At 40.4% G+C, this 26,992-nt stretch overlaps 1 protein-coding gene across 3 annotated transcripts in view; it reads right to left on the bottom strand.

Annotated features, from left to right (window-relative positions):
- Positions 1–1,033: 1,033 nt before the first annotated feature.
- Positions 1,034–26,992, bottom strand: part of TRIO (trio Rho guanine nucleotide exchange factor) — a 263,242-nt gene continuing 237,283 nt past the window's right edge. For all 3 annotated transcript variants that reach the window (XM_068931428.1, XM_068931431.1, XM_068931429.1), the window contains 16 exons: positions 24,914–25,003; positions 24,216–24,308; positions 23,534–23,584; positions 23,234–23,311; positions 22,303–22,494; positions 21,140–21,317; positions 19,502–20,271; positions 15,081–15,328; positions 14,147–14,285; positions 13,750–13,777; positions 12,650–12,812; positions 9,816–9,937; positions 7,241–7,319; positions 6,343–6,543; positions 5,049–5,187; positions 1,034–3,765 (listed from right to left, as the gene is read on the bottom strand). In XM_068931428.1, coding sequence (XP_068787529.1) covers positions 3,223–3,765; positions 5,049–5,187; positions 6,343–6,543; positions 7,241–7,319; positions 9,816–9,937; positions 12,650–12,812; positions 13,750–13,777; positions 14,147–14,285; positions 15,081–15,328; positions 19,502–20,271; positions 21,140–21,317; positions 22,303–22,494; positions 23,234–23,311; positions 23,534–23,584; positions 24,216–24,308; positions 24,914–25,003 — 3,114 coding nt within the window. In that variant the 3' untranslated portion in view covers positions 1,034–3,222. The remainder of the gene's footprint in view (positions 3,766–5,048; positions 5,188–6,342; positions 6,544–7,240; positions 7,320–9,815; positions 9,938–12,649; positions 12,813–13,749; positions 13,778–14,146; positions 14,286–15,080; positions 15,329–19,501; positions 20,272–21,139; positions 21,318–22,302; positions 22,495–23,233; positions 23,312–23,533; positions 23,585–24,215; positions 24,309–24,913; positions 25,004–26,992) is intronic.

The raw sequence follows: 26,992 nt of genomic DNA, 5'->3' as shown, positions 1-26,992 counted from the left end.
TTCTGTATCCACTACTGTTCCCCATGGTCTACAGCATTCCTGCATCAGAAGCCCCATATCTGCTCTTCTCACCCATGCATTTGGTTTCCACCCTCCTCTCCGTCAGCCTGCAGCACTGCTGCAGTGTGTGCAGGACTGTCAATGAGAACTGCGCACAAGCGAGCTTTCTGACATTTGCTAGACCCATCTGTGTTATTTGGCAAAATAAAAGGGCTCTATAGGTAGATCCATCTCTTGAGAGCATTTGAAAAAAACAAGTTGAAGAGTGTTTTGGCTGAAAGTTATAGGACCAAAGAGCAGGTTTTGGTGAAAACCCCCACTCTGCTAAAAGATCCTAGTTTTTCCCAGCAATGGGCCTCGTGAAACTGGGCTAGGAACAGCGCGTTCTTGCTCAAACAGGAGTTTCAAAATCCCAACTGAGGGGAATGAGTCTCTGCTACTGAAAACAATGTAAGTGTATTATCTCCCTATATGCCATCTGGGTAACTTCTCCCCTCCCCAGTTTAGGTTATTTTCAGGCAAGAAAGAAGTATTTCAGGAAACTCAAAGACACAAATTGTTCTAAGAACAAACTGTCATCTCTTTCCCAGTCATGGAAGAAGCTTCCAACTGTTCACCTCTGGCAGCAGATTGTTACTGAACAGCCCCTCTCACAGTGATCCACAGTAAATTGTGAGGGATAAAAGAGGCAGTTTTATCAGTGGCAGGTACATAACAGCGGGGAAATAAGAAGTCATGTATACAATGCAGGGACAAATGTAAACTCTGTATTGTCCCCTGACCTTTAATTTCATTTTGAATTGCAAATGCGCCAATGATAGCACATAAGGGAGTGAGCTAAATGAATGAAATGAAAACCTTTCTGCCTTGTCCCTTACAGGAATAAGTAAAAAACAAAGTCTTTATGATGCGAGAGAGACTTTTCTTCTTGGGCGTTCCAGATTCATTATCAAGATGTGGGAAACACGTACCCCAATCAATGTTAAACTGAAATACAAGTTTTTGTCTTTTACGGGGAACATCTGGTAAAGACTGCTGAAAAATCAAAATTTACTAAAGAGAACTGTAATGAATTTCCACAGTTAGAGATTCACACGTTTTATGCAAAAACAACCGGGACACTACAAAGCACTCAACATTTAGAGCAAAAGGCAAATATTATTTCATAAGGCATGAAAGAAAGATACATCATTGCAATTTAAATTGAATTTTATGGCAATAAAACAGTTTAGCTTTTTAAAGTACAGAGCCCAGTTAAAATATAAGTAAACCTAGCCTTTCAAACACCTTAAAGCAAGAGATCAGACAAATATGTCAAATATGTTTAATTTTTTTCAAAATAACTGATGGCAAAATAAAATATTTACATCACATCGTACTGTGTAAACATGTAACGTCACTGTACAAAGAAATATACATGCAAAATAAAGCAAAAATTTAACTGAAACAATAAGGGAAAATAATACACAAACATAACGATATGAGGTTGGTAGGAATACACATCCAGTTTTGAAGTCAGTTGTTTTCTTTTAAAAAGTTTCTGTACAACTTTACAAAAAAACCAAAAAAACAAAAAAGGAATAAATAGAATACAGTGGAAGCTGCAAAGCTCAAAACTAACCCAAGCTAGGTTATGGCTTAAGACCCAGATATCTAACTAGTGTGGGATGTTGGCTTGGTTTCTTCAAACATGGCATTTCACACAAACATAGATGACAACACACCCATATGAACTCAGTGACGCACAGAAAACCATCTCTGTCTTTTTAAATAGCTCACGTTAATATTACTTCAACCTTAAAAACAGTTACTAAGACAATTACATTACGTGCCAGATTCTCATCACCTGACCACTACTTTTTGAATGTATTTCTTCACCAAAGAGCACAAAATTCATTTGTTCATTTCACAGAAAGAAGTAAACACAGATCTGAAAATTCTAAAAAGTAGTAAATATTGAGACTGATTTTGGGAAAGTCATACTTTGGCATTTTGAATATAATAATAAATTTTAAAAAGTGTCACCCTATTTCTTAACCAGTTTGAGATTTGGGATACGAATCTCTCTCTTCTTCTTTTTAAACAATCCTTAAAACTGACTAGTCTTCACTAAATCCTATGCTAACCCTCATCTTAAACTAATGTGACAGTGTGATACAACACACCCTCCCTTGCCCACCCAGAAACCCCAAACACGCAAACAAAACCATAAAGCTCGCCGTACTAAGTATGTGCTTTTTCTATATATTTATTACAGTTACAACAGAGGTCCTCATAAATAGTTGCATAAAATGTTAAAGCCACAACATTGCACATGATATGAAATAAAAGAAAATCCCAAATGAGTGCATTTACAGTATTTCATCCTGGCTGCATACTGCTCAGCAATCAGGTTAGCAAGCTGGGCACCAACCTGAAGTCCTTTTCGGAAGGGACAGCGAGTCCTGACCCAAACTGAAGACCCGCACAGTGGTATACCACCATTTAGGAAGGAGGGGGGGGAAAAAAGGATAACGAGGAGGAAAAAAAAAAAATTACAGACCGAAGGCAGGTAACAGTCTATATACAAGTAAGGCCTACATTTTATCAGAGCAAAACAATTCATTCTATTTGTATGCAAAAACTTTGAGGTTGGATGCACTTAAAAGCAGAGTCTGATCTCAGTGCACTGCTACGTAAGATACATACAGGCGAGGCAACTGGAAAGCTCTAGGACCAAGTGAAAACCAGATGTTATAAATGGAGGCCGTATCAATGGGCACCATCTTGGTGAGTCTTCTCCAGGCATGATTTCAGCTGTTAATACCAGTGCTTTGAACATAGGCATTTCTTCCTTGAATAAATCTTGAAAACGGTAGTTAAGTTCACTTGCAAAATTCAACTCTTGTTTATTAAAAAAACTATTTTTTTTTGCAGAAACCTGAATAAAATACTGTTACTGTATCGCTTGTGACTGCCTTTTACAGAGTACAGTGCCATCGTCCTCCACCCCAGTGAAGTCTGCATTGCCAGTCCCACGCGCGGCCACGCACAGGTCTCCTTGCAATGCATTTGCACACGAACATTCGCTAGCAGCTGGTTGGCTCCGGGGTTGCTTTCCTCAAAATTCAAGTCAACAGCTGATTGGCAGGAGGAGTCTATCTCCAGTCTGATTGGCAGGAGGAGTCTATCTCCAGTCTTGTTTGGCAGGTGAAAGAGAATGAGAGAGAACTTCAGGCAAGGTCAAACTCTTGGCAAGAGCCTGCTCTGTAAGAAGTTTTTAATGCTACGGATGGGTCGAACATCATTCTGGTGTTTTCGCCGCTCAATGAATGAAGTCAGTCTGGATATGTCAATGCTGTCAGCATTTTTGCTGTTCCCCAGCTGCAGCCATTGCTCCTGGAGGGCCAGCGCAGCCGAGGGACGCTTAGCTGGGTCATCCTGAAGTAGGAAGCATACAAAATCTTTGGCCTTCTGGCTAACTCCTTTGAAGTAGTCATCTGGGAAACTAAAGTCTAAGCGGCAAATATTCAGGCAAGTTTCCTCTACACTTTCATCCAGGAAAGGAGAGACGCCACTAAGAAGGACATATGTGAGCACACCAATGCTCCAAACATCTGAAGTGAGGGAAACAGGATTTCCGAGAATAATTTCAGGAGCTGCAAACTCTGGGTTTCCAAGTAACTGGTGGATATAATATGTGGTATTGAGCTGGACTGCGTCTCCAAAGTCAGCCAGTTTTATTGTTGGCTTAGTGGAACTCTGGTCCACCAAAATATTTTCAGGCTAGAAAACATAAAAGAAAACGTTAAAATGTCGTCTTTCGAGACAGTCTAACATGTGTTTAATGCTTCAGTATTACTGTTTCCCAGCCAGCGTTGCCAGCTCAAGAATGTAACAAACAGCTACCAGCTCCGAGGATTACCACCCAAGGCCAGCTCTGCAAAGCTCCTAGGCAGTCCTAACAACCCTTCCCCCAGACCAAACGGCAGGCAGTCCCTTGCCAACTTTGGCATGCAATGAATGTGTTTTAGCTGCTGGCATTTATAATTTTTGCAGGAAATACAGCTCTGCCAGATAAGACTGCAGATGTTCCCAGTAACAGCTCTGCAAAATTTCACAGAAAGCTCTGTTTGGGAGCTTGCAGCTTAAAGAACAGCAATTAAAAATGGAGGGTGAATAAAACACCTACTATATACTTGCTTTAATGAAAGACAGACAACAAATACCTGCGTTTAGATTGGAAGACCTTATCTGCCTTTTCATGACTTTTTCAATACAACTCAACAACTTCACTCAGTGTTTCTTTAGCATAACGCAGCTACTGATGCAGTACTGATGGAATTAAAGCACTACCATGAGACTATGGCAGAAAGATCCAAATGGACACACATGGATTCAACAGAACTGCCCTAGGACTAGTAAGCTGAAAGTGGTACTGTTTTCATGATTTTAATTCTGAAACTATTGCTGCTGTAGCTGTGATCTTAGCAAAATAAGAATGATTTATTTCACTTACCTAAGTTACTAATTGTACTTACCTACAAACAGTTTAAGTAGTTCACCTGCATGTACCCCAAGACCAGAAAAAGTGCTAGTGTGCTCCCTATAGCATCAGAAAACTTTAAATTTTTGCTCTCCATGATACACACAGATCAAAGTGGTTCTACTTGGAAAACAGGAGTGTGTGGAAGGAAGATGCAGTCTCTTTTTGACACCTTTCAGCTAAAGACATTCTGCTTACAAACTGACTTTTCAATGCTAAAATTCCTCATTATTCAAACTGGGGTGGAAAAAGAATAAAAAAGGGTGAAGAATAGGTTTTAATTCAAATTCACTTCAGAATCTTTCCCTTATACAGGCTTTTCTACCAAAAGGCATCAAATCCTTGTGGCCCAAGTAAAATTCATGGGATAGAACAGTGGCCCAACAGCGCCATCCACATTCCTTCATGCAGTCTCAAAGCAATTCGCAGACCTATGCTCTCAGCTGCATTTCTAGAAGCGGGAGGAATTTATTCCAGTTCCCCGGAACGGCACTCTCCGCTAGCAAGCCCGTTCACTCCTCACCTTTAGGTCCAAATGTGCTATTCTGCAGTTGTGAAGATACTGCACAGCTTCCAGAATCTCTCCCAGGTAGAGCCTGATCTTCCCTTCAGTGAGGTTTCCCCATCGCACGACATAGTCTAGAAGGCGACCCTGGTCAGCCCTATTGGAATTACAAGAGTGATATTTTAATACAATATCAGAACTGAAAGAAAAACATACAGTTTTCAAAGTTATTTAAAAAAAAAAAAGGTTCAAACCAAGTGTCCCTTAACTACAACTATTTCACTGTTTGTGATGTTTGGATATTGTTCCTTGATCATCTGTTTTTCTGTCTGCTCGTGAGAAAGTTCTATATTATTTACAGCTGACCTGCACCTAAAATAAGGAGAACTAATTTCAAACTGGGAGCAAATGGGTGAAGGCAGAGAAGGAAAGGAAGAAATACAGTATTACTGCCAGAATGAAAGGCCTACAAAACTATTCAGAACTACAATGTTTTTCATTCTATCTTTAGTTAAAAATTAAAGAAACAAACCTCAGTATATCCCAAGTACCTAACTCTTGTTCTGTACACAATGCGTTTATTCAGCTGAAATCCTATTAGCAACACTGTAAACCTCTTCCAGTTTAAATAACGAAGACTCGCAGTTTTAATCTACTTGCTACCAGAGGTCTGCAAAAGTATCTTTGTGTGATGTTTCCTAAATTATTACAGAAGTGATCTTGGTGCATTTATTTTTGGTGCACAGTTGCACAGTTTGGAACATTTACTGTCCTGTACGCTTAGACTGTGTAAGCATTCCATGCCACTAGTCACTAGGCTGAAATCTTGACTGTCATGATTAACTGGAGAAGGGAGACCTGCTTCAGTACTCTACTTAAACGCTGCATCAACAGAACTGCAGGAGAAAATGTATATACTATGCTTGTGTAGGGCAAAGGAGAAGGAAAAAAAAAAATCAGACAGAAGACTATTATAATGCAAGAGACCAGCTGTGTCCTGCCACAGGTTCTAGGAATTACCACAGCCAGATCAGAACATTCCTCATTCACTTGTGCAACCGCTTCATACAAAATAATTTCTGGAAGTTCAGACTGTCACCTACATACTAGTTTAGTACGCCAGCTTGTTTCCTCCTTAATAAATCATTCAACTTAGTGTTTTTAATAACAGCATTAGATAACTCTACAATTTCATTTAGGTGTTTTCAAACTTCTGTGAAATCTTAGTTGCTTATTCACAAACGACTACAAATGCCCTGGGAAGTCAGATGCTTCCATTGCACTTTATGGATTGAGTTAAGAGTCCACACACATTTCTAATACTAGTATGTAGTTGGTGGAGGTCTCAAAGGTGTCGAGAAGGCCAATGAGCTGGGGATGCTGGAGATTCTGCATGACTCCAAGTTCATGGGTAACCTGGTCTCGTTTCATCAACTTCTTATTCACAAACTTAGTGGCTACTGCTCGCTTGGTTCCCTTCTGGTCACACTTCTTAACGACAGAAAATCTGCCCCTGGAATACAATATTGAAAGGAAGGAATTAGTCGAGAGATGCGCTAAGGACACACTTGTACCTAGAGAAATATCCTCATTTCAGATCTCTAATAAAGCACTCTTACAGAGTACTTTCTGGCCTTAAACAAGACTTTTGTGTATGCATCTTACACAAAATGTGTCTGGATAAATAATTACCTCCTGAAAGAAATCTGTTTTTATCACACTTGCAGAGAACACAAAGTCAGAGTAGCATTCAACTTTCAAAGGTCCATCTTTAAACAGGACAAACGTATGTCTACACAATTACACAATTTGTGTAAGGTCTACACAATGTCTATACAATTTATTTTACATTTTGGACCTTTTCTGGCTTGAATTGTCATACCCTCAATAGAAAAAGACTTCACTACAGAAGCAGCATCAATCATGGTAAGGCACGCTTCAAAAAAAGACTATGGAGACTCTCAAAACATTAACAAAATACACATCCTTTAATTTAATCTATAATACCACTTCAGCCTAAATATGTTCTGTTTATGCAGTGCCATCTAGTGCTGGTAAGATCTTTGGCTTCCTTATTTCTATTTAACCCAATGTAATTCTGGCTTTTTAGGCTCATATAAGTAATTTTTCTTAGAAAATTTCATTTTTTGATCGAGAAGTTCCTATTTTGACGCAATCCTCTATCTTTATAGATTAACATTACAACATACCTGCCAAGCTCAGCCACTTCACTGTAGAGGGAATCAAAGTTGTCTTTCCAGATTACCATGATCCCATCACTTCCAGGACCTACAATAAGTAGAAGGACAGTATATCCAACATTTAATATAGTCAGATGGTCCTCAGAACTACACTGTTGTCATTATAACCAATGGATTGTTTCAGATGAAAAGGAGACATATGTGGACTTCATATTCAGTTTGGGAATAGATTTTAAGGAGAATTTGCCTTAGACTGACCATTATCGTTTTTGGTTTGAAGCTGGGTGTGTGCAACTGATATCTTCATATTTTCCATCCTCTCACAGGTTGGAGATAAAATTGTTTCCGTAAACCGTCAACAAAGTAGTTGATCATGAAGCCTATTACAACAACTACAGGTCAAAGAGTATTTTGAAAGCGATGATGCAAAAGAGCTGCAATTCAACGGCTGAAGTCCTTCAAGGTCAAAGGACTGAGAAGGATTTCACAGATGCTGAAAGCCTTGGAGTTTTCTTTTTGTTCTAATGGACGGGGAAACAAAGGGCAGAAGGCCTCACAACAACCATCAGAACAACCGCCAGAACTTCCCGATGGAAGTATTGGCAGAGCTGGGGAATACCGCTGCCTGTCTTTTCAAGGTTAGTTACCAAGTAACTAAGACATCATACCAAATTCTGGTTTACTTTTAATTGAAAAATAAACGCTTACTTTTGGACCAGGTCAGTAAATGACCATGGCTACAAAGATGGTAGTTTGGGCTGTAAGACCTCTGTGACCCTGATTCTGGCCAAATCACCATTTTGGGCTTCTGTGTTGGGATGAGAAGGACGCTCATTAATATTAGTTCCTTAAAACACATAGTTTCACGCTGATTCTTTCCTATCCATCGGGAGCTTTCCGCTCCCTGACTAGAAACTTTCCTTGGCTGACAGGCAATCAGTGGAACCATCTTGTTGCATTAATCTGCATGTGACAGGGACTGGCAGCAAGACAGCTTGGATTACATGCCACAGTAGCCCAGCCAAAGCAGTGGAACAAATTTTATAGTGGAACTAACTCAGGTGCAGAGGGAATTGTCTGTACCAGAATGAGTAATCTTGGTAAACTGAAGGAAATAGCCAAAAGAATAGGTATCCTACGTTATGGCTGCTATCAACAATACCCCTGTCACTGGTTTAAAGAAAAAAAAAAACACACACACACACACACACACACACACACACAGACAATGCAGCTGCTACCTGAAAAAAAATTATTAGTGTAGAGGCCAAGACTTTCTTTTCTGTCTTTATCTATTGCAACACACCCAACATAGGGCTTAACTACTGCTTGTCTGCTGAAAGCCTTGGTTCAATTAGCAGGAGGTGCTAGGAATAATCACCACCTCGTTATGTTGCCTGTAAGGCACTTATTGTGGCTTCCAACAAGCAGAGTTTAAAATGGCAGCATGGATTATAAATCCCCAACAATTTCAGAAGAGACTGTCTGAAAGGACATATCTTTCAAAGTCTGGTTTCAACATTCCAAGAAAATTGTGAAGTTGTTTCCAAAAAAGGGAAGAATGGATTTTAGTGAGGTTCAGGACAACTGTACAAGTTCCCATATCTGCTGGGACACAGGTACAAAAACAGAATGAAGCATTTCATATCATATTTTGTTTTCCATGATTCAATTTGAGACAGAGCTATTTCACGTAAAATTTATTAATTAATTTTTGCCAGTGGATGGGCCTTTCAATAGATTAAATGACCCAGGTAGTATCAGTTGTTATACCTGCATGTAAAGAAGGCCTACTCTTCTGCTGCCTCATTATGTTCTCCATACTTCTAAAAACGTAGGATCCATAACACTTAAGAGAAAAATAACTGAATGTACGAACGAATCACTGAAACTTATCTCTATGCTGTCAAATGCATAAAGCAAAAAGCTATATTCCTTTCCTCTGAATTTTTCCTGGCATCTGTATTTGCATATATAATGGATAAAAAGTAACTTGACAATAGAGCCATTTTTCATCTTAGTTTGTCTCTCATACACTCAGATTACCTCATTTCAGATCCTGAAGTAATGTGACTAAGTGCGGATCCATGATGCTAAGAAAAGAAATAGTTATATGTTCCAAACGCTGTGGCTTTACTTCCAGCAAAGCAGCACACAAAACAATACATGGCAATGCCTCTCTGGCATCTGTGCATTTTAGAAATGATAAATGTTAATATACTATAGTTTCACTGAGACTAAATAAAGAATACAGATCATAAAATATGATTTTATCATAGTATGTTTGAACCAGTATTGACAAGCAAGGTGAATACACCTTGACTTTGACAAATAAATAATCTGTAGGAATCTGTCTGCAGGAACTTCAAATTAGTTACTTCCTAAAAATGTGTCTACTCCTGCTGAAAAAAATAATACAACACAGGTGAAAAGGGTCAGTATAATACTCTTAACGGAGGGAAACTCAAGAGTCAGGGTTTTCTTTTTTCTGTACTGTAGAAACACATAGCTACCCATGAAATCTCAGGTGCTTTGAATGTCATTAAATAAAAAAAGAAAAAAAAAAAAAAAGAGACAGGCCTACCTAAAACTCGTAGACTGGCAGAGGATGAAACCGAACCCATATCGTTTGCAGCTATGCATGTATAGATACCATCGTCTTCTGCAGTGACGCCAATGATTTTCAGTGAAGCCTCTCCTAAGTCACTGAGAAACACAATGGCATTCATTAACTTTATATTCATTTTATAGATCTTAAACTATGAAAATCATACATAGCTAGGATGATAACGTTAATATTTCTTATCCTCCAGCTCTCATACGCTCTCCGGACAAGCATTACTCATCCCATCTCTGCCGTTTCAGAACTCTGGCAGAATTAGAGCATTTTGTGTCTTTGAAATATTTCAGAACATCCTGCAGACTGTCAGGAAAGCAAACATCCTCACTGGCACTTTTTCTCCTGTTCCCAGAGTCCTTTGCATTTGAAAATCAAGCTCTCCCCCTGTTTTTTTGTGCTCCCGCTCTCCTTTAAATTATGAGAAGTCATATTGAGATAACTTCAGTGAGACCATCCATCGTTGCTCTTTCTGGAAGTTTAGTTTCCTTCCCAGACGCCTAGCCCATAGAAGCTGATCTAACATTTGTACTTTTAGAGCATTTATCCCTTGCAGGAGTGGACTGTCTTTAATATGAAAGGTGCCCCACACCTTGACTTTGGAGACCTCAGAATCCTGGGGAACGTGGCTGGGAAGAAACTCAAAGATATTTAGGTTTTCCCTCTGCATGAGGGCAAAAATAGCAATAAGCTACGAGACCACGGGAGAAAGATTCTGCAGACTCTTCCTTAATCTTCCTCTCTGCTCAACTGGCCTTTTTGTTTGTCTTTAAACACCTCCTTAAATCTTCCTCTGGGCAATTCATCCCTATCACTTTTTGGATCCTCTGCCATGGAGAGCGGATAATTCTCTTTCAGCTTGCACAAGTCTTTTACAAATATGGACACTTAGCATGTCTTCCCTTAAACGTTTCACCTCTAGGCTCAAAACAACTCTAAATATGTTATTCTTTCACAATAGAGCATATTTCAAGACTATCCATCATTCTTATTGCTTTCCTTTGGTTTCATCTCAATAACTCTAAAGTCCTTTGACTGACTAAGCCAAAAGCTATTTGCCACAGCTTTCGCTCAACCACGTAATTTCAGGAGGGAAATGAATATAATTTTAGTAACATAGCAATATAACCCCTTCCCACTATTCAAAGGACATTCATGACTATCTTTAAAAAGCTGTCAGTTACAAGCAACAGGATTTACTGATTATAATTGCATAACAGTAACAGACTACAGTGAGTTAAGCCTAGTCAGCCTAGCTCTTACTCGTTTCTCTCAATGGTCCTGAATAGAGTAGCAGAGCTGCTATCGTGCCTTTGTCCCTCCATAACAAAAATTACTTAACAAAAATACTAGGTGAAAAGGAAAAACCAACAGCGCCAGGAAAAACAAAGCACTGTAAAACATGCTGTTAAGTCTGCAGATGAGCCGGGCTGTATCACACAAGTGCTAATAAGATGACATACTCTTGTATCCACTAATGAGGAAGTTTTCAGAAAAAATCCTTTGTTCTGAAGTGAAAACATACTTCATAAATAATACGTTTCTTTTAATTGAAGTTATTCAATAAATAGAATTTTCTGTATATAAAAGAACACTCTTTTTCAGGAAAAAAAAAGATACGGTTCTAACATGTAGTTTCATATTCCAAAACATTGGAGCAATTTCTCTCATTAGTTAACTACTTGAATTGCCAGTTAGTCTGTTCAATTCTATCACAGTAAGGCTAAAAGCAGGCAAAAACGTTAGCTGCAGTGCTTCAACTATGAAGACTGTAGTGCTAAATTGTTAGTAGGAACGAGAGGCTGTTTTCTTGCCAAAACTGCCATAGCGCGGGCTTTCTGAGAGCAGTCATCTGCCTCAAAAATGATGGTATGCTAGCAACGGAAACAAAGGATTGGGATTATGGCACATACATCACAGCATGCTGTTCCAGTTCAAGCACCGGGTCAGTGCGACAGAACTACTGTGATAGAAATGGCTACTGTGATATCTCATCAGAAATACCAGCTTTTGGTTTTAGACACCTGTTAAAATCAACTGAATGGGACACATTTGGGTACCACCAGCCATACCCAGATGACGCTACACAACTTCTCCAGAAGATCCCAGCTGCAAAGTATTTCCATCTGAGGGCAACTCTATCTTTACGCCTCAAAGCCAAAAGCCACCTTGCACCAAAGGTGCAAGTAAAAAATATAATGGCTTCAGCTGTTCCTATACCTTCATGGAGGTTCCCTTCTCCACCCAGGATGCAGATTTAAAAAAATGCCCAGTGAAAAAACTTCCCCAGGAGAAAAGAAGCTGGCTTTTTATCACTAAAGATCTCTGTGATCCTGTTGACAGCACGGTCCCGCACAAAGAGTTGTACTGCCACAATTGAGGGGCAACAATGGTGGCACGGGGATGGGAACTTTATTAGCCATCTTTGCCAGAGGTATGACATAGGTTAACTAAGGAACTCTATAATAAGACTAAAGTCATCTCATGACACTGAGGTTATCCATTAAGATTTACTAGCTTGCTCCAACTCCAAAACCTCTTGTCACTCACTTCTGGAAGTTTATGTGATAGCAGCAAGTCAGGCATTGAATAATTATCAACCACAGCTTTCTGTATGCAATCATAATACTATTACGTGTTTATGAGTCATTTTGCTTATTCTTGGGATGTTCAGTGGGGAGGGAGTGGAGGAGATATTTGAGGACAACATCCCAAGCATCTCAAAGCAAATAAGCCACTAGGGTTGCTTGCAAGAATTTTCCCTTTTAAAATAAACAGATGAATTATACAAATTATTGTACCTGTACGAGATGCTGTGATGACCGTCATTGCTCAGCGTATTATGATCGGGACCTTTCCAAGTAACTGAAGCCTTGGGGCGACCACAGACTTTACACCTAAGCACGATGGTCTCTCCTGTCTCACATGTTACCTCACTCAACGGTACTATAAACTCCGGGGGAACTGGAAAAAGAAAATTAATGGTAATTGAAGCTCATCAGTTTGCTTTTTTATTCCTTTCACCCTTTTCTTCTTATTAGTTAAGACAAAGCATTATGGCACTGAAGGTTTCCAGGGTTTATTCCTTGGAGAACACCAGTGGCTAGGCCACTTGTTGGGGCTCTGCAGAGTTAATGACTTTTTCTCTGCATGAACTTGGACATCACCCTATTGCGCTATGCCACGGATAACCCAGAAACCTACCATGGTGAATCAAACACTGTTTGGGGCAAGTAACCCGAGAAAATCCTTCAGTGAAAAATGATGAAGGACAAGCTCAGCAAGGCGATCTTTATGTCCAGTTAAATTTGCAAAGGGAACACAAAACACCTGCCTACGGAGGTGGTGTGGTGGCTTCCCTCTTTGCTTACAGGTAAACTCAAAAAGATTAGTTTTGTATATCAAGAAAAAAAAAAAAAAACTGTTCAGCTCTGACTCCGGAGTGCCACTAGCTTTGTCCTGATCAGCTTCAGCACTGGAGAGGCCCTGAATGCTCCCTGGAGTGTCAGATGAAAACCGAAGCAGAAGGTTTTCCTCCCGACCTTGCTATTTTGACCTCCTGACCTTGCTATTTTGCAAATATAGCAAAGCTCAAATTCCATACAGTCTCAGTGCAAACACATTAGGAAAGGAAGACAGCATAAATCTTTCTGAAAAGCAAATCACATAGTCCTAGCATTTTATGTTGTTCTGGACACACGAACAAAGAATGTATCTTGCATCTTAAAAGCTCTGCCACATTTCACTAATTATCTCTCTTGTTCCAAAAAACCCACCCAAACGCCCTACATATATTTTGATAGAAAACACTCAGTTCCTAAGGTAATTCATTTCAAGTGAATTTCAACAAAGTAAATTATGTTTTCATCAAATTATATTCTTAAAGATTAAAGTAACTTACCATCATAAATGTAATTGGGGTTGAGAAGCTGAAAAGGAGAAAGTAAAGAATTAATGCCCTTATAACCTTTTAATAAACTAAAGAATGGTTAAAAAAAAAAAAAAAAGCATAGAGAGAGCAGAAGTTAAGTACACCCATGAAGATCCAAGAAACATCAGGACATCAGAATTTCAGCACGGCACTACTGTTCCTGCAGTATCCTTACGCAGTACCACACCTGCAGGCTCAAAGATTACATCTTCCTGTTTTGTGTCTGGACAAACACTGTCCATTAAAGCCACTGCTGCATCCAGTGCCTTGCTGTGAAATTCTACCAGAAGCTAAAACTAGAGGCTACCTTTTAAAGAAACCCCAGTAGGACTATTTTTGGAAACTACCACATCTTTCTAACGTTTACCTTTACAGAAACCTTGTTGGCAAGTCCTTCTCGAGATTTGCGGTAACCATTTTCTAGCTTGCCTTCCCTTTTGCCGTCTTTATCTTTTTTCTCAGATTTCTTCCTTAAACGGAGTGCTGTGTGCCAAGATGTTGACTTCCTGAATGCAGAACATTAAAAATGTGATCAATTTTTTTCAACTTTCAGGCACGTGGTATACTTTCTAGTTTGAAATGCCGTTGGTAAAGTATGTTTCAATGTTTTTTCTTTGCGTGCACAGATACTGAAATGAAATACATCAAGTACTTCATAAGACATGCTAACCTTAGTTAAAACTGTTAGTAAACTGGTAATATTTAGTATTTAAGCTAGTATTTCTTGAAATCTTTGCTAGAGTGGTAAACTTTCAACACGAAAATACAAACTGCCAATCAAACTGAGCAATGAACAGCATGAAATCCATCTCTAACAGAGTCTATAGGAGCGTTACGTAAAGCTAGTAGGAGGTCTGATATGACCTAATTTTCCCCATTACTGAGTTGAGAGAAGTCTTTCTAGCTCAACTAGCCAACTCTGACGTCTCGTTCCACTGCGCACAAACGTTTATTACTGTCTCCCTAAACAAAAGTTGTCTTGCCTGGCAACTCATACCATGTAGTGGGTCAGTAACTTGCTGCTCTTAAACCAAATATTTCATCTTCTTTTCCCAGAAGACTGCACTGCATTAGTGCTTGTTTTTTTTTTTTTTTTTAATAAAGAATATGCTCTTCTGGGTTCTTTCCTACTATCTTGTAGTTGGAAGTTTGCTAAGACACAACACCTCTTCACTCATCCTGCCTGATGTTTGTTTCATTTCTCAAAGATAGCTTCAATTTTTGGTTTAAAAGGTTCAGAGTCTTGCCTAAATTGCAAGTTTTTCTTCCTTCTCCCCTTCTACACATGTCCAGACACTCACTTGATGGTTCCATCAGGGTTGTCAATGATGACTGCACTGGTATGCCCCAAGACATAGCCGGGAATCCAGCCCTCGGCTGCGGGGCACTGATCAGTGGCGGCTCTGAACACCAAAAACATGTTCTGTTGGTTGCTGGCTAGAATCTGCACGACCTCTCCTTGGTAGACATTTATCTCATCCTCCTTCACTGCCGTGTAATCGTGTGTCACCAGCATGGTGGAGATATTGCTACTGCTGCTACTTTCACTCTGCAAGTGTCAATTGGAAGCACAAAGAAGGGAGGGAGGAAAAAAAACAAGTTTAAAGTTCACGAAGAAGACAGGCAATAATCAGCCCACACCATTACAACCAAGACCTGCATAATCCACATAGCTTAACGCACAGCCAAAGCAAAGACCCAGGATTTCTCTTTTAGAGCTGGCTGCATCTATCTTGTGCCAATTAGTTTGATTTTTGAATACAATTACTTACAGCAGTAGCAGAAATTTATTCCTGCTACTTTTACTCAAGATTACTTTATCTCTACTTTATTAAGACTCAATTTATACATAGCCGCCACCTTGTCTTCCTTTCAGGCTCTGACACTGAACCCTTTACCAAACATCTTTATCAGGTAACAAAACTACAATATAGCACATAGGACAATTCATCGTGTAGCCTTAGGAGGTGCAGTTACAAAAACGTAACCTGTTAACCTCATAAACACTGGGAACTCCAACAATAAAAAAAAATATATATATATATCTACACAGTCTTTCCTAGCACAATTTGGCAGATCTCAGACATCAGCCTTCTCTTGCACGCTAAACATGTCAAGGCACAAAAGAACAAAATAGGCTTCTGATAGTGTCTCTCATACACTCAAGTTTTCTCACTGGTTGAATCTGTATGATCAGGTTTGTTCCTTTAAATGCAGGGGATGAGGTAAGTTACTGGAATTAAACAATCATTCAAGTTTATTGGACAAAATAGGCCCACTGAACGATCAGAATTAAGCTGGAAATCTCATTTTTAGTCACTAGGATAGCTGTGTGTTGCTAGATGCTTACCTTGTACTTTCAGCTAGTGTTCATGAATTTTGTTGGCTGTGACTTCACTGGGACTTATTTTTCCATTTCTTTAAGTAAGGCTCTTTTTGCCCACGATTGCATTTCCCACATGAGGTTTAATAAACAGAAGTCTGGAAATCATTATCAAGCTGTGCAACCTGTTCCTTGAAATAAGTGGCTTCCTTCTTGAAACATGTTGAAAACAAAGCGAATGGCCCATTTATGATGCGCTGTGAGGCAGGTGTGTGTGTGTGTGCGTGCAACTTTTGTGTCTGTGTTCTTACTTCAAACTGTTTCAGGTTCATGTCAGCGAGGGGTTGCTATTGCCTAGTAGTGGACAAGTTGGTGACTGGCACATTGAAACAAGCAGGTTGCACCCAGCTGTAGCTGGAGGCTACTACAGCTCATACAGTGTGACTGCCATACGTATGTGCTAGTAGCGAGTGAAAGTTTGGCTGACGTGCTTAAAAGAGTGTCACCTTCTCTTTTCTCAAGAGCATCAAGTATTTATCTGCTTGGTGTCGAGGACGTGCAGCAGGGCGCAGTGGGCATCACGATACCCTGGGAGCCCCAACCTCCACGTTCTGCTCCAATCTGCTTATGGCTTTGAATGAGCCACTCCATCTCTCGGCACTTGTGCTTCCCCCAAGGGTGTTTTGTCTGTCTAGTGTACTGAGAAATCAAGATAACTGGAAAGGAACTGTCTCAGATTACTCATTTACAGCTTGTCCAGCACACCGATGCTCGCATTTCCCATGAGTCCATAGATTTATTCCGACTGGACTACCTATTCGGCTGGGCGATTCAAGTCCATACTGTGTTTACTCCCACTGGGATGCTGAAGCAAATGCTACGTGAGGGAAAGACTCATCCTGGGGAGATGCGATTCCAGCTGGTCTGGGACAGAACTCAGTTGGACTGGCTCAGCGGACTGTCTACACAATCCGTTGTATTCAGCAAGGCTTTGCCATGCTTCAGGCAGATCAGGAACAGTAGAATCAAAAACCAAAAATCTTATTTTCAGCCACTGCCTAGAGTAAAATGACAACTTGCTAGATGAAAAACAATTCTATTCATAGAAGGTTATTATTAACTCTCTCCGTTAGAGCTAAAGGGGGAAAGGAGGAGAAGGCTGAAGGGGCAAAACCAGCCCCAACCCTCTCTCCACACACTGTTCCTGAACATACTGTTTCTTAGCATGCAGCAGTATTTACGTAACTGCAGGGCTGGCCTTCCTGTAACACATCAAAATCTCTTTTTAATAGTTCAGTCCTCAGATTGAACTCTGAATTTTTGAACAAGGATATATAAATCTGTTAAAAGGTTGTGACTTAGCAGTTACCAGACCTTTCTCTCCTTTGTGAATGTGTTTATATAAGAATTTATTCTCACCACTGGAAGACGTGAAAAGTCTTTTCTTTTTCCTTGCAAGGAAGTAATTAGTCTTGTACAGTAAATGATTTTCTACCGCAAGTTTTGCTGATAATCACTGACCTCAAATACGGGATTACAGAGAGGGATGTACAATCAAAACCTGAAAAACTGCTCCGATATTCTTGAAAAATGAACAAGAACCACCCTTCTCTCTCTCCTTCTTAGAAGTAACCTTTCTCATCGCTCTCACATTAAAAGCCTCGCATATGTACACGTGGGCTTCCACATGCAGTTTAACCCTATGTGTGCATGTAAATACTTGCATGCACAAAAATGGCTAAATCAATTTCAAATAAACCTCACAACCCGTTTTCTCTTGCCTCTTGAATGCAGTATGAAATCCTGCTAAAATACAGTTTAGAAACGAGGTTATAAATGAAGAATTATGACCCATCTCAATTATGAAGCTAAAAGAAACAGAGTTGTGAAGGAGAAGTCATATATTCAGACATTGTGCTTTACAGTAGGACAAAAACAAGCTATGGCCTCTTTCCTGAGGAGGCATCAAAAATCAAGTGTTTCAAAAAATTAGTGCCACTCTGTTTCTGTCTCCCTCTTTTTTAATGGAATGATATTAATACTGTGCAAGTTGTTTCTGCATATAAAGAGTACCACCATCGTGATTCACATGCTGTGCAGTTAACTTCCAAATACTCCAGTTATCCCAGCTAATATACAGCATCACATTTTGCTAGACTGAAGATAAACACAAGACAGAGCTAAACCAAATGAAAAGTTGAAAGAAGATAAAAATACAATACATGCAAAGCATAATTTTTTTCCTTTGAGGCTATTATGAAGGTAAGAACTAAGAAGTTGAGAAAGCTCTGTGCGTTAAAACAGTTCTATCAAGAATGCATGCATTTTAAAAAAGTACTGCGAGTTAGGTGATTTGCAAAACTGGTACTGCATAGGAGTTGTGAGAGAGTGGAAAAGCAAACATTTGCGAACAGAACTCTTAGTGGGAGGAAAGATCAAACGTGATTCAAAAAAATAAATAAATAAAGGCACCACAATCCAGTGGCAAGTGCCTTGAAATCTTTGTGTTATGTTTGCACGTGCCCCTGTGATTACTGTGTTGCATTTCCTGGTGGACGTTATTACAGAGAAAGTGGATTCTGCTGATACCCCAGCTTTCCGCACAAACACTCCAAGTGCATACTAAAAGGCTGATTTTCCAGATGCCCTAAAACGGCTCCTCTTATAAAGCAGGAAAGACATGTGGAGTCACTATTTCCACTGAAGTTTTGGTTGTGGTAGAAGGAGGAATATTTTAGCTAGGTTTTGTTTGCCTGTTTTGAATAGATTGCTGGAAGCTTCCTCGACCAGACATGGGATTTAAAAAGACAGAAGGCTGTATATCAACTAAGGCTGAGAGAAGGGGAGGGAAAAAAAAAAAACAGTCAAGCAGCCCAGGGAGTGCGTAGTAGATATCCCAACGAAGTTAAAACTCAACAGGACAATGGTGGCCGATGTGCGTGTGACGGGAAAAAGTCCCAAGGCAATCTGCCAAAATCTTGAAGTCTGATTTAAAACATGCTGGCTGCAGTGCATACCCCAAGGTGCTCTGGCTGCCACACTTCAGCATGTTAATTATGTGCCTTCAAATTAGAGACGGAAAAGCAAGGAGAGCAAGTTAGTAAGTATCAGCCTAGTGATCTATGTTTTCAGCAGAGGCGGAAATTGCATCTAATGTTAGCAGTTGCTTTTGTGTCTGTATACATGTCATGGCATATGTTTTTATGTATACATACACAGAGAGGTAGGTAATTTTGTTTTTTTTTTTTAATGTGCAGAAGATATTGGAACAGTTGATTATTTCAGAGCAGTACAGCACTGGAGAGCCAGAAGTTAGTACGGAGAGTGATGGTAACGCATAGAAAGGGAGCATGGGAAGGTTTTAGAAGAGCTCGCAGGACAGAGGTGCTCCGCTCTTACCCCATTACTCTGGGTGGAGTGAACTGACTGCTCGCTGGTCGAGGAGCACGTGCTCATGCGGTCTGTGTCCTTGCTGTGTGAAGAGTGGCGGTGGACCTGCCGCTGCAGGGAGTCATTGTCCCCAGGGAAAGTGAAGGAGCCAGGGCGGCTGGCAGGGGATGCTGGGATGGAGCTCCAAAAGGAGCCCTTCTGCAGGGGGCTGCTGGGTGGAAAGGTTTCTTTGCCAAAAGGTGAAGGGAAAGTCGTGGAGAGAGGAGAGTTCATTGGTGAGATGGCTCCTGGCCTTGGCTTCCCGAGCGTCAGGGATCCTATGCTGTTTCTTGAGCGACTGTCCTCTGAGCTTCCACGAGACTCTTTCTGGGCTCCATCAGCTGAGCCAGAAAAGTTTCCTGGTGTCTTCCTGGGACTCTCAATAACTTTCATCTTGGGAATCTGCTCAGCTTCTCTCTGAGGACCATCCGGTTCTGCATTGGGAGGGTGCCTGTCTGGCTGGCTCAGGCCAGTTTCTAAGGAGGTGTTGTAGTGTGGCAGGGAGAGATTGTGAATGGACATACCTGACATCTTGTCTGCCTCTGCTTGGGCCGAGGCTGCAGAGGAGACCAGGACTGGGGAATGGTGTCTGACAGGCTGGGGGATCCGGGATGGCCTGCTACGGCTGGAGCTGGGAAGTCCACTAGAACTGCCGGGGCCACTGCTGTTACCACTGCCGCTCCCGCTGCTGCCTCCGCCGCTGCTGTGGTTCCTCTGATACTCAATTGGGGACGTCAAGGCTGTGATGCAGGGACGGAGGGAAGGCAGTTGGGGAAAGGGGGACAGGAAAGGGAACAAGAATAGTTTGAAACGGACACGTTTAGTGCCAAAAGGGGAGCACCATTCAAATAAGATACATTCTCTTAGCAAGGCTGGTCACCCCATAGACCTCAAGTCACTTTCCTGTATCACACCTTCATGACTATGCTATACCTTTATTGAAGATGGAAAAGCTGAAACCAGACAGAAATGTCTTCATCTACGTCAGTCAAAAAAAACAATTTGGGAAACACCAGGTGTGACTCTGAATTCTCAGGTCCTTGCTCTATGCATTACAGCTCTTAAAAAAATAATACATAAAAATCAAAATGGGGCAACAACCAATGGATACAAAGATACAGCAAGGACTTTAAGATGCCATGGCAGACACTAACTACTTTTACTCTTCCCTCGCAGAGTCTGAATGCTGTTGCCACAGCAAGATTTGTTAACAATGGCCTCCAAAATAATGCAGGTAAAATAAATTCTGGATAGACACTTAAAACTCCACTTGAGTTTAGCCTGTGGAGACTTGAATTTACTTAGAAAGAGTAGGTAAACGCCCCACATCAAAGAATGGTGCCAACCTTAATTCACTCCTACAAAACATTTGGATAATTTCATTGGGATAATTTCACCAAGAGAACACCATGTGAATTCTGACTACTGCTCTCATGATAAATGCTACGGCATCTGTTCTGAAGCAAATGTGTGGCACATTTTGCCCAACTGCTCTGTGCCAACTCAGGAAAAGGGACTCTTGCAAAACGTTCCCGAGCCAGTAAACAACAGATGAGAGACAAGTCACTCAACTCAATTAGGAACTTTCAGGCAAAGCAAATCATTTACCATTTAAAAAGTTGCGCTGGTTTTCCAAGATTTGGTTAATTTCATGGATCCACAACTGGCGGACGCCTGGACTGGCAGAATGCAAAACAAAGGTCTCTGTGACATCGCCCGTTCTTGATGTTAGTGCAAATTTACATGGATCGCTGTCCACGTTTTCCTCCAGGGAAAGGCAGCTCACCTTAATGAAAAAGAGAATTTACTTCATATATTTTCTGAGAAATATACCACTAAAATCTCTAACTTCTGGGAGCTCAGAGCCAGATCTTCAAATGTAACTCAGATAACCACCCTTTCCTTCAGCAAAACAGTACTGTGAAACGGAAGGATTACAACAAACTAAGGATCAGCGCATGTCGTTCCTGGTACAGCTTCCTCAGTCTCACTCGGTAGCAGCATTTGCTCCAGAGAGCGCAGCGGCAGTTTACTAATTGAGACACTGCACCTGAATAATCTCGGCCTGCCGAATGCAACCTAGAGTCCTCCCTCAGCCCCCACTCTTCACTTGCTTTATTTAAAATATGGAGCCCACCAGAGAGTTCTACCAAAGGTTCCCGAAGGCTCCTGCTATGAAGACAGCAATGCTTCTGAGCAGGCCGTCTGGTCGCAGCAGGACAGGGCATGCTTTCCCAAAAGTTTTTGGGAAGAAGGCTGGTGGGCACTCTCAGCAGTTTTTCAGGGAAGGGTTGAAGGGAGGGGGGTAAAAGCTTCTGTCTGACAGATTCTCTTGTACAAAAGCACATGTCCAAGAGGAAGGCTTTTAGCACAACTTGCATACATTAGCTGCATGTTGGACCTGAAGTCCATCAGAAGGGATACTTAAAGAGTTATTACCTTTCTCTGCAATGACCTTGTAATGTGACGTACACCCAGCGCAGAGCTGAAGAGAAAACTCTTAGTGAATATTTGTCCAGCTTTGAACAACAGTATCTGTTTTGGTGTGCTTCACAGGGGAAGCGTCAGAGAGCTAGGATGCAAGGATTTCCATTTATCCAGCAGAGCGAGCACAAATCTGGTAGCAAGTAATTTCAGGAAATGGCTGACACCTCACAGTGTTTTAAGACTACACATCTAGATTTCACTAGTGACTCCTCACTGGACATCAGAAAACTGTTACCTTTGTGACCCCTGCACAAACTCAGTCAAGACTCGCGTTCAACAGTTACCTTGATACTGTTTTTAAACAAGAATCCGGGCATGGAGAAACCTTTCTTTTTATCTAGCGGCTCACTGAAAATGACAATCTGCTCAAACAGGAAGACTCGTCTTTCCTTGCAGCGTGGCAGAAGTCCCGTGTCCTGGTCTGTGACCAAGAATGTGTCCTGGAGCAGGAGCTTACCCTGGGCTACAATTTTACCCTAAAAACAGAAGCAAGTGCAAACATTTTTGGTGTGATTCTTATTTTTCTTTAATCAATCTTTCTGAACAAATGGTCATTCCAAAGTAATGCTCCATATTTCCTCATTTCTCAGAGTGTCCCTGACCATATATTCATTGATCCTCTGACAGACGAGACGTCCTTTGCTGTTTCTCAAAACAAACAAACAAAAAGACCTTCTCCCAAACTAAAGCAACCAACCAAACAGAAAATCCCTTTTCAATTAATACTGGAGATAGTTTATTAGTAACATTGGTAAAACCACCCCTCCTCACACAGTAACTCCCATATATTCTTCTAGCGTCTTCCAGGGTGCTGAAATGGGGGAAGACTTCAAGTTCACACCTGCATCACAGACCAGAAAGGGCTTTGCAAGTAGATGCGACTGTAGTCAGGCTGATGCATACTGCTGCAACAACCACTGCTCATCTCCATTAGCCTTAGCAAGGAAACAGTAATAATACCAGCGCTTCCTAGACTCACAGAACAATGAAATCTAGTGTGACTGACATATAGATAAAGTTTCCCAGGAAGAAGTCCTTGGCACAGCTAAGATTTCATTTTTCACTCAACAAATTTTGCAGCACCTTACCAGATAGCGAGGGAGCACCTCCTCCCCACCCCTACCTCTGCCCATAACACAAATGCTAACGGTTAATTTCTAGACCACCTGACAAAAACTCGCAGCAAAACGTGTTCAAAAATGCCAGACAACTTACATCAAATCCTTGCAGGCGGCCAACATTCATCATGTCATTGCACCGTTTTGGTACTATACACATGACCTCTACGGCTCTCTGTTAAAGATGAAATATTTAAGCTATTTTCCAAATATGAGTTTGCAAGATAAAATTTTGTTTCATTTGCTGCTGTTGCTTTAAAGTAGCATGAAAAGTATAATCACAGGCTCCAATAATCACAAGCACAACAAGAGCAGGAAAGGAAAACAGTTCTACATCAAAACAGATATAAGTATAGAGTAAAGAGCATTCAAGTCAATAAGAAAATGTCTGAAGTACCTCTAGTTCTGTTGTGTCAAGGTTAGCTTTTTTAGAGTATTTGAGGAAGTCCTAAAAAGGGAAAAACACGAATATGAGTTATTTGCTCATGAATCGGCAAAGAGAAATCTTAGAAAATCTGAATTTCTATCATCCATAAGAGAATGACAGATTGGAGAAGACACTTCAAAAAACCCTAAATTTTGTTTTTAAAGTTTCTGTGTTACTCCCTTCTCTTTGTTTTTGTAGGATGTATTCCCTATTTTGTTTTATTTTATGGAAGAACAAGTATTAAGGCAATGACCTCTGTGATACATAGGGTTACTTTTCAGTAAATATTTAAGTGATACGTAGGTGGAAAAGTCAGGATGGGTCCAACAACTCAAACCACAGTTACATCTGAAAATAGCCTGGAGATCCCTCTCCCCTTCCTACGACATTGGTACAAATTCTAAGCATTTCCACGTCACTGACTTGAGTTCATCTGGTCAAACTGTTTTAAGAAAAAGCAAAATTCAGTCTAAGCTATTTACTGCAATTTGCATAACTACCTGAATACGTTTGGAAACTAATCATATTACGCTACTTACAGACCTGGGAAATGTTTGGGAGGAGGGGTGGAAGAGCACCGGTAATACTTAAAATTTAAGAAAACATGTCAATTAACAAATTTATTAAATCATTCACCTCAACATGACTTTACCTTTAGTAACAGCTGGTATTTCATAATTCTCTGCACAGGTTTTATCAACAAGTCTGTGAGCTGAAGTCTGTGGCCCAGGCGTTGCTTCAGGTCCTGAGGGTTGTAAAACAAACAGGGTTTTAGCTTAAAGTATTGTTTAGTTAGAAACATAGCAGCATGTATCACCTTTAATGGCTATCAGAGCAGAAATTAGCAGAAATCAGAGCAGAATTTGATCTTCATTTAGCAAAAGCCGGAGTCTTTTCCCTTATCTCTATCAGCTTTATTTCCCAAGTACTTCTCTCCTCCCAGTACCTTCTATGTTTTTTTTTTTTTTGGAGAAGATTCTACAGCAAAATTCATTTTGCAGCCACAGGTTATATACAATTTATTTTTCTACAGTGATCCTTGCTCATCCAACAGTGCTCCTTCATCCAAGTGCCATACGTAAGCCCTGTTAGCCACCTGGGCTAGTAAGAATGAGATCTGACTCATTAATTAATATACCTGAAATTTATTTTTCTTCTCTAAGATTAATATATCTTCAGGAACCTGTACCAGACTTGAGAAATCAGAACAGAAATGGCAATAATTTATAATTTGAAACAGTCATACAGAAATAGTAACAACTGCTTTTTTTTTTTTGGTCAACAGATCAGATAATGCTTCGGATCTGTACCCAGCCTTCACCGTGCGTGCGCCATCTCTCAGGAACTTACCTCAAAAAAGGTATCAATGTATTCTGAGACAATGTGCTCAGACTTTGGTTTGTTTTGGCAGTAAACTATGTACATGTGCAACCTTCTCTCCTAGAAGAACAAAGACACGGAATGATACATTATCATCAAGGAAAAAAATATGCCAGATTGGAATAGAGTATTACTTAAGAAGTACAGCTGTTCAAAAGTCTAAACATAAAAAAGGTCCTTTTGGGGAAAAGAAACAGCTACATACACAGAAGTTACAGATCTGAAAACATACTCACTGAGGAGTATCATTATGATTTCAGAAAGGCAACACAAGTCAAAAAATTGTCACCACTATAGATGCCCCTGAACATCAGTTGTTCAGTGATGACAGCTTGATAAGTCTCACAATACAGTTAACCATGAAAAAGGTTAACTTTTTCTTTTAGTAAAAACAACGGTTGAAGTGTTTGAAACATTTCGTTTTTTCTTTGAATATTTATTTTAATAATCTAATGTTTGTTCTAATACATTAGAATAATGTCCTCCTCCTATTTAACTGTAGACAGTAGTTAGGAAAAAAAGTTGTTTTTTCAGTCTTTTATCTCATATTAGTTGTCTTGTTGGAGTTTTAGCATGGAAGTAGGTGATATACCCTGGAAATGGAGGGACTGGTATTTCTGAGGTCTGATCCTGTATTTTGTGTGTGTGTTTTTAAGACCAAAGGCAACAAAGCAAAAGAGTAAGCGTAACTTCTGCCTTTAAGGTTCATTTTTGATTATCATCTCGCTGGTGAAGAAACACAGATGCACCATATGTGCCTATCATTACTCCAAAGTCTTCTCCAGGCATTCTTGTATCATTTTGCCAGGACTGGTTTGCTGTTAGAGGCACGGCTGGTCAGAGGCTTACAGAGTACTGACCAGTGAGAACACATGGAAAGTGAAAAAGGAAGAAACAAAATGGAGATTGAAAAGGACACAAGAAACGGATCAAGACCAAGAACTCAGTTTTGATGTCCTAGCTGATAGTCACGATTTCGCTAGAGGACATGGAGGTAGCACCACAGCTTGCCTTTCCATCTGGAGTGGTAAGGGTGCCTGTCAATACAATTTAGCTACAAATATGCCAGGAGAAAGTAAAAAAGCAGGCAGAAAAAGGAAAGTTACTCCTTCAGTCTTCCTGTCTCCTTAGTGGCAGGATTCTCTCCTCTCCTCCTGCTTTCTTTTAAAGAACTCTGAAGTGAAACAGCCCTTTCCTCCTCATTACACTAGGAACTAGGCCTTACTTCCAACGTTACTTTTCCATTAACGTTTGGTTTCATGATTTTTTTGGTACTTTTTGGTACTTGGTACTTTTTTGGTACCTTCTTTAATCCAGCCCCAGTTTTTGCACGCTTGTGCAAACCACCCTATTTAGCAGGCCAAGTTCCACTATTTAGCAGGCCAAGTTCCACTTCTGTTACCTTGGGTGATTTAGAGTACCTAGAGACTTCAGCTCAAGTAGTTACTACACTGTACTTGTATACAAAGAGAAAATAACAAAAAATTGTGAATAGTGTGCGTCAGGCACATCTTGAATTCTGATGCATTTTAGAAAATTATCCTTTCAAGAACTATTCTTGTTTCCTTCCAAAGTGTTATACTATCCAGATGTATCACATGGTCATCCCTTTCAACAAACAAATGGGAGGGGAAAGAAAGGGACCCGTGGAAAGCTATAAAGGCTATCGGACTAAAATTAAAATTCAAAAATTTCTGGCACTTATAGTTTCTTCCCCAAGTGAAGAGGGAGGAAGCCCAATCACTAATGAGAGTCTCAAAAGGGATAGGACACAGAACTAGAGGGCTACCAAAGCATTTGCACTGGAACCGGTAAGAAGAACCAGCACCTTTCCTATTTTTGGTCTCTGTGTTCCACGGCACAGCATTAATATAGCTGGATTAGAAGACAGCTGTTTCTGGTCATATGAAATGACACCTCCCTAGTGCAGAACTGGAACTGAATTGAGAAAATGGGCCCCCGTTCATACGTCCTCTCCACAGGAAAACGCTGCAAACAAAACCTACATTCTTTAGTCCATGTATAACCTCTTATAATCTCTCTCTCTCT

This window comes from Struthio camelus, chromosome 2, assembly GCF_040807025.1.
Source record: "Struthio camelus isolate bStrCam1 chromosome 2, bStrCam1.hap1, whole genome shotgun sequence".
NCBI lineage: Eukaryota > Metazoa > Chordata > Aves > Struthioniformes > Struthionidae > Struthio > Struthio camelus.
Note: the sequence above shows the minus strand (reverse complement) of the source record. Positions and strands in the feature narration are given on the sequence as shown.